General features: G+C 39.4%; 1 protein-coding gene across 3 annotated transcripts in view; it reads left to right on the forward strand.

Moving 5' to 3' along the window:
* Positions 1 to 685: 685 nt before the first annotated feature.
* Positions 686 to 13,013, forward strand: part of LOC136265007 (adhesion G protein-coupled receptor L4-like) — a 97,240-nt gene continuing 84,912 nt past the window's right edge. For 2 of the 3 annotated variants that reach the window (XR_010705355.1, XM_066059768.1), the window contains exons 1-2: positions 686 to 807; positions 12,551 to 12,632. Coding sequence is in view for 1 of the 3 variants with exons in the window: in XM_066059768.1 (XP_065915840.1) it covers positions 12,551 to 12,632 (82 nt within the window). In the remaining 2 variants the exon portion in view is untranslated. The remainder of the gene's footprint in view (positions 808 to 12,550; positions 12,633 to 13,013) is intronic. The other variant, XM_066059773.1, reaches the window with a different exon arrangement.

Raw genomic sequence — 13,013 nt, forward strand, 5'->3', positions numbered from 1 at the left:
GCCCTGAGACGCTCCCAAAGAACCATAAGAGCACCAGTTCGATATGCCGACCAGTTTTCGTGACTATAACATACGCACACACTGCACTACTTTCACTTATTTGATTAGAGCACTGTAAGGGTTTTTCATCCTTGTACCCTGTAACACACTCCTTTTTGTAATGATGGAGATGTAATATATAGATTAGCACGTGATTGTACAAGGCACGTGAGTGTTGTGAAATCATTCTAGAACATTCTTAGCACGTTGTTACACATCCTCTGATAAGTAGCATACGTGTAATTATCCACGCTACAGCACTTACAATGAGTCCATTTATCACAAAGGTCACAAAGAAGCGCCTTTTGATTCCAGCGAACTGGCTGGTAGCAAAGACTACAGGGATATCTTGTAGTAGGACCAGGATTCTGTTCAACATCGCCGCATAATAAACCGTAACATGTTACGTTTCACCGCAACATGTTACGGTGAAACGTAATTTTATAGCCGTCACGTGATCCGTAGGATCCTGCACATGACAAAAACTTAGTTGAATCAGAAACTCAGTTTTCTATTTAATTGTTCTTTTGTTCGTTGCGTTTTTGTGTCTGCTGCTGCTAGTAAACTAAAGAAAACAAAGCACATGTACATAGGCCTAACAAAACCCCGTTACGTTAAAACTCGATTCGCAAACCTCGCAAAAAAAATTTTCTTGTACCCCTGTGCAATTAGGTGGCGAATTGCCAATCGAAAACAACATTCTCGCGGTGTGCTAAGGTATAGCTACTCTCACCTTCTGCGGTATATCTAGGCTGATCAACTAAGCAGGTGACTTTAATACTTTTTGACTGTATTTGCATGCATGTATGTTCGCATATAGCTACAGTAGCTACATAATGTATGAGAAGAAATTTCAACTTAGTTACGTAGTTCAAGGCGCTGGTTTAAGTAGTTAGCTAGGTGTTTCGAAGTTAGTATTTCGCCGGTCAACCCTCAGGGTCGCCGGTCAGCTTGCTACTGGGTTGAAATTTAGCCCCGGTTTTCCAGTCATTAGCAAGAAACTTTTACTCGGGCACTCAGTCAGGCCAGCATCACCAACTGTAGGTCACCTACAGTTCCATTGACACCTTTTGTACACTCGCTCACGTTTGTAGGAAAAATATTTACTGAGGAATGCTGAACTGTAGTACAAAGTGACTACACGTGGTCACGAAACTCGAAGCGACCCGGCTGAGCCAACCGATCGAAGTGTAATCCGTGCCACTACGTAGAATTATCCAATTCTATTTTTGTCATTGAGCCCCGGCATTTCTGATGGGTGCATAATGCCACCCATACACATGAAGCATGTTCTCATGAGAAGCATTTATATGAAAATCTTGTGAAGTGCATGCACACAAGGTCCACAGCTACAGTAGTCTCGCCCCCCGCAGGGTGTGATAACACGCAATAGAGATGTTTGGCTGCAGAGCAAAGCTTTGAATGATCTAGTTGAGATCTAGTTGCACAAAGGTATAGGAATAACGGATATCAGAGGCTTTTCAAATCTGATTGGAGATTGATGAATTCCTAAGTTTTATACGTCACTGCCAAGAGTTTGTATTGCGTGTCACTGGGAGGCTAGTCTACAGCTATGCTATAGTGGTATCACCAAGGCATGAAGTTGCAAAAATTGGAATTTGATATTTTGTCATAAATCAGATCAACAGCATACAGTACATTTTTCTTTGCACATGATTATATTAAAACAGTTCATATATATATATATATATATATATATATATATATTTATATTTATTTATTTATTTGTACTCTGTTGTCATGGTAACAACCACAATTAAGCTGCGATTTATATACTGTATAATGAGTTTTATTGAGGTTTTTTTTTGTGGATTGACAGCTATTCATGAAAATTTCCCCATTGAAATAGTTACCTGATTGATTTGTCACAATCACTTAATCAAAAATGATGTTAATATAATAAAAGTGTACAAGTAATTTAAAAAATTAAAACATGGGAATACGTATATGTGACCAGATTTGTGACAAGGGGTCTTTCACACACATCCAATTTATGAACTTTGGCATTTCATAACTTCCAATAGGAAAATGTTATTGCCTTGAAATTTGGATAGTGATGGGTACCAATGTAGGTTAATACATGAAGAAAATTCCAGGTTAGTATCTTTTTTGAACACAACGTTATGGTCTTTCAAGTTCATAGAATTGGATATGTGTGGAAGACCCCTTTTTGCAGATCTGGTCACATATATATAGAAATCACTTAAAAAGTAAAGAAACAAGAGTCAAACAAGCCAGCATTCTAAACACAGAGAGATCTCTATTTGGACTCAATGGATATGGTATATAGAAACTAAGGAAAAAAAACAATAGTTTCTCCGTAAATCATGCAGGGGCAGATTAGTACTGAGAATGCTTCTGTATAAATGTTTATTCGAGTCGAAATAGAGATCTCTGTGTGTTTAGCATGCTGGCTTGTTTGACTCTTGTTTCTTTACTTTTTTCAGTGATCTCTATTCCCATGTTTTAATTTTTTAAATTACTTTTACACTAGTTTGTTTACTTTTTATAAATCCATTTATGGATAGCAAAATGATAATAAGAGTTGCTTGTGGTGCTTGATATTACACAATACTAAACATGTATATGAAAGTCATTCATCATGTACAGTTGCTGTTAAGTAGCTATAGTCAGTCAGAGTTAGCAAACACCAGTGTATTGTTCCTTACTATTGAATGTACTTTGTGCTATACAGCTTTTACATGTGCATTTTCTAGTGTTTGAATGCAGTGAATTAGCAAGAAAATAAGCTCCCATGTGAATATGGTAGTAGTGTCACGTGATGCTGTGTGGTGTGTACTAATTCACTCTAGGCCACGTGTGAACAGGTAGGCTGCATTATTTATCACGATCCAAGATGGTGGAAGAAAAGATTGACCTTCTTATGGAGAAGCTCAGTCAAAACTAGCAAGAGATGATGCGAAGCTAACCCCAGCTATTGCCGAAGTATGTAAAGCGAGAGGTAACGTTTACACAACTTGCACAAGAAAGGACAGCACAGAAGCTATAGCGGAAAATCTCAGGACCGTCTTACCAGTTCCGGAAGAAGGGAAATGAGATGCAGTTCAAATTCAACCAGGAGGTTGAAGAATCCATCGCATCCACGAAGAAGGAGCTGGGAAAGATGGCACCCTCTGAAGGGCAACAGGGCTGTTAGAGGAAGGTGCATCCGCTCTAAAAACGTGGCAGAGCACGTTAAAGTGGTGGACCGCTCCAGATTCAGCTGGGGTACTATCCGCCATTATTAAAGTGATCCTCTCGTGGACAACGAGGATGATGAGAAGCAGCTTCGCCGCTCAGAAAAGGAGACTGAGCATGAAATCAGAGAGTTCAAAGAGGCCAGCAAACGATGGCGAGGTGGTGGAAGAGGAGGCTGGAGATGGCGGCCTTACCCATATTCGTTCCGGGATCCCCAGTGGGATACTGCTGGACCCAGTTCAAAAACAGTCACATCACCTACACCTCAGCCAATGATGTCCCTCACACCTCCGAGGCAGATCAGGCCAAACGTCTTGGGGCCTTGTTTCACATGTGGGGCTTTTGGGCACCTAGCAGCAAGCTGCTCTTTTAAGGGAAAACAGTATCCTTTTGGTCAGCCATGCTGAAGTCACAGATATTATATCTGAGTCTAGTGAATTAAGCATGTGTGTACAATGTGTTGATAGTGGTACTGCTGAATCATGTGTGCCTATACAATGTGTGAATGATTCTCAAAGCATTGGTTGATGTTTAGGATACCTCTGAAGTAGATGACACCTACCCCCCTGGTGGCCTGTTAGTTGACATGGCAAGAATTTGGGAGGCTGAAGTTCCTCCAACCTTGAAACAAATCTCAGATGTCCAAGGAAGGCTCAAATAAAAACTACAGTATTGGCAAGAGCTCCTGCATGCCCACCTCTCATCCTGGACTGTATAGAGAATGGTTACCGCTTGCCGTTAAAGTTTGTTCCCCCTCCTTATTCCCAACATATCCACTAATCTTCACAGTTACACTGTGAGTTTGTAAATGAGGCAGTAAGGAGTTTGATTTTGAACTGCTGTGTGATGAAAGTTCAGAGTAAGCCTGAGGTGTGTAGCCCATTGTCAGTTGTGAGAAGTTAAACTATGCCTGGTGCTTAACCTGAGGTACCTGAATCAGTTTTTGCATGTCCAAAGTTTTAAGCATGAAGACCTGTATATAGCAGCACTGATGTTTGAACAAGATGAGTACCTATTTAAATTTGATCTCAAGTCTGGGTACCACCATGTTGATATTTGGCCCAAACACTGCAAATATCTGGGGTTCTGTTGGGATTTGCATGGCGTAGAAAATTAGTATGCCTTTAAAGTCCTTCCGTTTGGGTTGGCCACTGCCTGTTACCTATTCACAAAATTAATGAGGCCATTAGTGAGGCACTGGCATGGAAGAGGCCTAAAAGCTATTATTTACTTTGATGATGGAATCGTAGCAGTAAAAGGAAGAGCTGAGGCAACAGTTGAAAGTGAAAAGTTAAACAGGACCTAGAATCAGCTGGGCTTATTGTTAATATAGAGAAGTGTGTTTGGGAACCATCCTGTAAAATAGAATGGCTTAGGTTTTACATCGATTTGGCCCTGGTGAGTTTTCGGTACCAGCTGAAAAGATCTCCACTCTTAAAGCTAAGCTGTCTGAAGCCAAACAAAAGAGACTCCTCCCAGCAAAGCAATTGGCCAGTATAATTGGCAAAATCACTTCAATGTCCCTTGCCTTAGGTTCGGTTACCAGACTGATAACCAGAAGCTTGTATGCCACCCTAAACTGCAGAGTCACTTGGTGCCACCAAGTAAATTTAACAGATGAAGCTTCACAAGAGATAGAATTCTGGCTCACTGAAATTTCAAACATTAATGGGCAACAAATTGGCCAAAACCATCAGCAGTCAGGGTTGTATACTCAGATGCAAGTTTGACAGGTTATGGTGGCATAGGTGGGTACGTATGTAATGGAGCATGGAAATTTAGTTGCTAATTATAATGGCCAGTGGTCTCCAGGGGATGCAGATAAGAGTTCAACATGGTGGGAATTTCAAGCAGTGAGGCTTGTGTTAGATACCTTTCAGAAAAAGCTAATGAATGAATGGATTCGCTGGTTTTCTGATAACCAGAACGTAGTAACAATAGTCCAATATGGAAGTATGCAGGCTGCTCTCCAATCAGAATCCCTAAGTATATTTGTAACCTGTTTAAAAAACAACAGAATTGAGCCAGAATGGATTCCAAGGAGGGAGAATGAGCTGGTCGATTACTACAGTTGTATAATAGACTATGATGACTACATGTTACACCCTTTATGGTCCCCACATGGTGGATAGGTTTGCTAATCATGTAAATGCCCAGTTAGAAGAATTTAACTCAAGGCTCTGGGTTCCTGGTATGGATTCAGTGGACATGTTCACTTGTGACTGGGCTGAGGACAACAACTGGTGGTTTCCTCCTATCTACCTAATCCCCTGAGTTATCAGACATGCCCGAAACTGCGGTGTGAAAGGTACTCTGTTAGTTTTTCAGTGGATGTCATCCCCAATCTGGCCTTTAATCTTCTCAAATGGGGTGGACCAAGCAGAGTTTGTGGTGGAGCACTTGATGTTGCCTAATAGTCTAGACTTAATTTATCAGGCTTTGTAGTCTTCCAAATACACTTGGTCTAGTATTAGCCCTTAGGTTAGACTTCCACAAAAGTGACTAGAAAACACAGAATGGGTAAATAGTAAAAGTAAATGGTCACAGCGTGAGGCTGGTTTGTATGACCAACATGCCCTGATGAGGTTTGCTATGTCAGATATTGTCTAACTTGATAAAGTAAATTATATAGTTGCTAAGTCCTAAAGTGGAATGATTCTTGGTCACAGCTGAAGCTGGTATGTATGACCACCTAGTCCTACTTATCCTGGTCACAGCAAGAGGCTACTAGTTATGTCCTGTGTGTAAGATGGATGCAGGTTCCCAATTAATTGGGGTCACAGTAAGAAGCTGGTATGTATGACCCATACGTATACCAGTCACTTTAATGTTGACAGCAAGAAGCTGGAGTATGACCCAAAAGTGTAGACCCCCTTACCTCCTACTGCCTGATGGTTACAGCGAGAGGGAACCATAACCCATAATTGGTACTAAGTATGACTTCCCCATTCGGCAAAAGAATTAGCTTGTTAGGTATGACCAATAAGGGCACTCCATTATCCTTGGCCACAGCAAAGAGGCTGGTGGGTATGACCTGTAAGGGTATGATTGTCGGTCACAGCTGGAGACCAATATGTGCTATGTTGTATGTAAGTATGTTCAGTTAGTGAGGCAAGCCTCATAGCTACAAAAGAGATATTAATTATTTTCTTTTTAATTTCCTCATTGTTTACTGCTATTCTGTTACAGATGTCTTTAATCAAGGAAGTTGGAAGCTACTAGATGAGCTGACAGATCCCTATTTGAAGGACCTGGCCAGTAGGCTGCCTAACACCATCCTCCATAGCAGGGCAGACAGCACAATCAAGAAGTACCTTGGTGCTTTCAGGAGGTGGAAGAGATGGGCGGCTTCTTACAAACTCTCACCGATCCCGGCTAGACCGCATGAGTTCATTTTATATCTCCAATAGCTGGGAGAGGAGACCAAATCTAAGTCTGCTGTGGAGGAGGCTTGCAATGCACTGTTGTGGGTGTACACATGCGTGGGTTTTATTATTCCCTCATCCCACTCCTAGTTAGAGCTACACTATGAGGGCTTCAACACAAATTGGAAAAGCCTGGAGCCAATGATGGTGGATATGTTGGAGGCAATATTTGCAGACGCAAATGGCTCTGGCACACTCTCAGATCTAAGGCTGGCAACTGCTTGCTTACTTGGGTTTGCGGGTTTCTTTCACTTTCAGGAGATAGTGGATTTAAGGGCATGTATTGAAGGCGAGATGTTAAAGGTCTACATTGCCTCAAGCAAGAATTTCAGCAGCTTCGTCAAGGGGATGAAGTGCTGATAGCCAGAACCAGATCCAGTACATGCCCTGTAGCTATGCTGGAGCGCTGTATAGAAAAGACAGGCATAAGATGTAATGACCAGCGCTTCCTAATCCATGCAATTCAAAACACGAAAAATGGTGAGGTACTCAGACAATCTGATAAGATAAGTTATACCTGCACGAGTGACCTTTACAACGAGACACTAACCAGCCTAGGATTCTCAGCAGTAGAATTTGGACTCCATAGTTTGATATCGGGAGGAGCTACCACTGCTGCCAGTGCAGGAGTCCCAGATAGGCTGTTTAAGAGGCATGGAAGGTGGAAATCTGAAAATGCAAAAGACGGTTACGTGAAGGACAGTATAGAAAGCAGGTTGCAGGTCTCTAAGAAGTTGGGACTGTATCTTATTATCTACATCTTTCTTTGTAGCTCTAAGTTGTCACCAAAATAACCAACCTGCAGTGGTGGTACAAACCCTATGTGTTAATTGGTATGGGTAGTAATGTAAAGCATGCATCAAGTGTAAGCATAGTAGTATGATGTGGGAGGTGTATTTTCTAGTGTTTAAGCGCAATGAATAGCAAGAAAATAAGCTTCCATGTGAATACGGTAGTAGTGTCACGTGATGCATAGTATAAATAATGCTGTGTGGTGTGTATTAATTCACTCTAGGCCACGTCTGTGAACAGGTTGGATCCCTTCCCCCCCACCCATTGAATTTTCCTTAGCTGTGGTCTCAGACAGATGGCATCTGTAATTATTGGTGGCAGTTGTGTGACAATTGAATTTTATGCATACACAGCAGAGTGAGCAGTTTTTTTGGTTTTTTCCTGAGTGGTTAAAAAAAAGGCCCACCAGGTTTTTCCAAGGGTGTCCTGGGGCTGGATGCTCTGAATTTTTTTGTTAAGTTTATTTTATGTTTGGCTAGCCCCCACTCTGCTCCTATAATCTTTGTAGTATAGAAGTAGTAACGGTGTGTGTGGTGTTTATGATTGTAAATCTTTCAATGTAACGTTGTCACAAAAATAGCCAACCAGCAGTGGGTGGCACAAACCCTATGTGTTAATTGGTATGGGTAGTAATGTAAAGCATGTATCAAGTGTAAGCATAGTAGTATGGTGGGAGATCCAACTATAGGCAGTGTATAGCATGCTGTGGGCAACAATAGTATGACTTCTGATTTATCATATAGTCATGCACACTTGTGTAGCTATATGATCACAGTAAGTCAAGTAGGCAGTGATACACAACAACATTGTTGCTCTGATATGAACATAATATACTGTGGTTAAATATGTGACTGGATTTGCGAAAAGGGGTCTTCCACACACATGCAATTCTATGAATTCGGATGACCATAACTCAGTGCTCAAGAAACACATTAACGTGAAATTTCTCCATCTACTAAGCTATTTTGTTCGTAACTACTGACCAAATTTCAAGTCAATAGCCTTTTCCAGTCTGTAGTTCTGAGTCATCAAAGTTGGTAAGTTGGATGTGTATGAAAGACACCTTTTCGCAAATTCGGTCACATATAGGTACTGATATAGGGTTTCCCAATGAATGTGTTAACATGAATAGATTGGATATTTATTAACACAATTAACACGTTGGTTACCCTTGCAGAGACTAAGTCAGAAGATCAATGGCAAAGTGAACCTACAAGAAGCAAATTTGCTTGAGAATGGGTGTTATCATTGTAATATGCATTTAAAAATAGGTCATGGACTGAAGAAAGACGTAGAAAGGAAAGTTATGTAGTTTTTATCTCCAAAAATACTCATTTTTTGTTCTAGCCCAGTGGGGGAAAATTATACAACCAAGTACTAAGAATAATACAAAATGCGGTTAAAATTACATCATAAATAAATAAATAAATAATAATGAATAAATATTGTTTAAGAAACTACAAGGCCTAAGGCTTTCCACTCATGAGAAATAGAAACCATGTTGAATGAAGAGACAATCATATAATAGGCGGGTGTTTACGTGGAGGTGATAGAAATGGTACGACAATTCCATTTAATACCAATCAAATCAACTAGCACGTGATGCCCTACAAAGAACTACTGATGATTTGTTTTTGAAAGTGTTGCCAGCTGGCACATTAATCTCAAGTCATCATGCCAGCTGCCAATGGATACATTGCGCATAAAGAAGATTAAGCAAGTACTTAAGGCAGCCATGCCCAACACCAATACCAAGGAAGTTCACCATGCCAGCTGCACAAGACAATTAATTGTATGTCTGTTTGTATTGTTTTTATTATAAATGTATTGTAAAGAGTGTGGTATGTGTTTATGTTTTCTTGTTAACTGGCTCACTAGGCTCTGGCTGGCTTGGCTGTCTTCCTTTATCAGGTTCACCTGGTTTGCACACTCTTAACTACTATAGTATTGTGTGTCTCCGGCATGTTGTGTATGCATATAGTGCGTACCCATCACTGTGCCATTGCCACACCACTGATGAACCATATTCAGCTACCAGTGACCTCTAGTTGATGTTGATACTGTGCTGTATATTAGCTGCATAGCTGAATAGTTTTCATCTTTGGTGATGTTGCCAATCTGTTATTTGAATAACATGGTTCAGCGGCATCGACTCTACCTGATTAAATGGTTACAGACTCAAGGTATATTCAGTATCCTTGGGGAATGACTGTCGAGATTTCAGTTTAGATGGTGTCTTTGTGATCACATCGGTGAACTCATCCAGGACACTGGAGGCATACAAGTCCTCGTAGTTTCTACTTATGGAAATATAATATCAAAAGTTAGTTTATATGTAAATAAATTTGTTTATATTATATTATATTGGTACAGAGAGTAAATTGAAGACAAAAGATGAACTCTAGATCTGTAAAGACAGTTAGAATTCCTGTAGACTCTGACAATGGTATTGTCAATAGTCAGGTAACTAAGAACTTTATAGCAGTCACAGTATAGCAGTCATTTGTGGCTGCTATAAATTTCTTAGTTACCTGACTATTGACAATACCATTGTCAGAGTCTACAGGAATTCTAACTGTCTTTACAGATCTAGAGTTCATCTTTTGTCTTCAATTTACTCTCTGTACCAATATAATACAAGTTTATTTACATATAAACTAACTTTTGATATTATATTTCCATAAGTAGAAACTACCAGGACTTGTATGCCTCCAGTCTCCAGGATGAGTTCACCGATGTGATCACAAAGACACCATCTAAACTGAAATCTCGACAGTCATTCCCCGAGGATACTGAATATACCTTGGGTCTGTAACCATTTAATCAGGTAGAGTCGATGCCGCTGAACCATATTATTCAAATAAAGTATGTAGCCAGACTCCAGACTACTGAGTTACAGCATTGCTTGCCAGCACTGCCTGTCTGCAATGCAAGCAGCTAGTCCCTGCAGTTTCATGTTAAGTATACACATCAGCTTCTAACCATGACCAGGATTTGTATCTCACATTATTAAGCATTGGCTCAAATATGCAAACATTTACTTTCTAGTGATTTTTCAAGACACAAATTACACTGGACAAACTATTGGGTTGAAACCAAGGTGAGAGTGCATCATCGTCTTTGAATTTAAGGATGACACTTGATAGATACTGTAGATATAGCTAGTCTTGTCTAGCTATACATTGTCATGATCAACTGTCCATTGTACATGACTGATATCTGGCTAAGAGTCGCTGAGTTTGTCTGCATGTATAAGTATTACTTCATATACACTTCATGAGTCTGATCAGTTACTGTAACTTTTCATTGTCAGAATTCTTGTGATACAGTAAAGAGAACATTTAGTTCTTAAACATTTTCTGATAAAATACTGTGATTCTCTATGATTAATGGATAACCTGGAATTTGATGACTATTCTACAGTAGATAATCCAAATTACTCCCCTCTACAGTATGTAGAACTTGATGCTCATTCAGACTCAGAATCAACAAGCTCACTAATCTGGTCATTCTTTAGCTTCACTGGCATGATTCCTGTGATGAAATTATTAATTTAATACTGTAAGTCTCAAGCAGATTATTTAGAATCAGTTGCTACATGGGAAGAAACTATATAGCTGATGCACTACAGAATTTAGTTAATCACTGAGTTCGGCTCAAGTTGGCTTTAAAAACCTCTCTTTCCAGCACTGGATCCTCTCAAGGTGAATGTTGGGAGACTTTAGGGAGCAATTCCACATTGCTTACTTTCTCGTTGCATAAAATTATATTCATTTAGCACAACAACTGGATGGGATTCTGAACACTCATTTACTCATTACAAGCTTCCTGTTATTGCCCTACAAAAATGACGGATGTAAAATTCACGTGACTTTTTACTGTAGGTTACCATGCCATCCTGCTAAACCTGTCTATAGTGATTGACCATTAAATACATACTTTTATTGGTAGCATGGTGAAAAACAATGACCACGCCCCTTAAATATTGCATATAATCTAGTTGACGAGGCCCACTTGTGATACTCTAACAAAGCAGTTACATGCGCAAGCCTGTCTTCAATAATCATCATTTTATCTTCATACATAAGAAGAAATGTGAGTAAAAACAAACCCCAAAGTCAGCTACTGTATAGGTTGGTTTTGGGGCCTTATAAAGTAAAAAAATTCCACACATAAATGGTCACACTGTGAAAAAATGGTTCGACCTTCAAAGCCTGGGTGAAAAAAGTTGTGAAATCAAAGGTGGAGGTCAAGAAATGGCTGCAATGATCATGTTAATCGGCTGTGTGCATTGTTAAAGTTTATTAGCATTAACATCATTGCAGCCATTTCTTGACTACCACCTTTGGTTTTACAAGCCAGGCTTTTTAGTGCCGCACCATATTTTCATAGTTTTACTGTTTTGTGTGGATTATGTTATACTTTTAAAAAAAATCATGGTAATTAACAAGCCTCAGTTGAAAATTACCACAAACAAGCCTGTTTTCATAATTTTGCCACCTGGTTACATCACCACTTCCCTACATACATTGTCACATGTCTGGTTGTCCTCTAATATGGAATGAACATCCCCCACAGGGAGACTGTAATGCTTATATGGTATAGCAGTATTAAACAAAGCAGGCGGTATTAAAACTGGTGTGACTTGAAATATTTCGGCTGACTAATAATATCGGTAATTTTTGCTCAGCTCTAATTGAGACTGTTGTTAAATTGCATGCAGCTTTTTGCCTTTGTCATTACCTGCTACTATACCACAGGCTACTGTCCTTTGAAAGGACCATGCTTAATAATACAAATTATACCATAAAGTCAATGTCCTTTGCCCAACTTTTTATTCCAATTATAGACACTTTCACTTGCTGTCATTATACCATTGATGCATTTACATACCTGCATCCATAATATAGCAACCAAAATGTTTACATAAGACTTTCTTGTAATTATAGTAACTATATGTCATGTGCATTACTTAATGTATGTGTAGTTATTACATTATCTAACTCTGTATGTAGTTGGCAATTATTACTGTATGTGTTTAGACAGCTTAACATGCATGTTGGTATCTATTGTAGATGAAAAGTAACATGTTGTATTTACTAAGTACAACCATCTGTGCACTTCTAAGTCACCAAGTAACACCAGTTTCCAGTCAGTGTAAGTAACAAGTAAAATAACATTAATAGTATTTAAAAAGATTGTTAATTTAAAAGTGAAGTAGGGAACTATGCAATAAAAAGTAGCGAAACAAGAGACGAATGATGGTATTACAGCATAGCTCGGTGGGAAAGTCCCTACTTTGGGATTGAGCAAAATTATAGCTAATGTGCCAAAGTAGGGACTTTCCAATCAAGCTATGCTGCAATACCATCATTCATCTCTTGTTTTACTACTTTTTATTGCATAGATCCCTACTTCATTTTACATTAATAACTTTTAAAATACTAGTTTGTTTAGTTTTTTGTTGTAGCACAGCTAGCTAGTTACAGCTTATTGAAGTATGTACTGTGCCAAAATTGGTAGCACATAGGCCCGTAG

This window comes from Dysidea avara, chromosome 1 (assembly GCF_963678975.1).
Source record: "Dysidea avara chromosome 1, odDysAvar1.4, whole genome shotgun sequence".
Classification (NCBI taxonomy): domain Eukaryota; kingdom Metazoa; phylum Porifera; class Demospongiae; order Dictyoceratida; family Dysideidae; genus Dysidea; species Dysidea avara.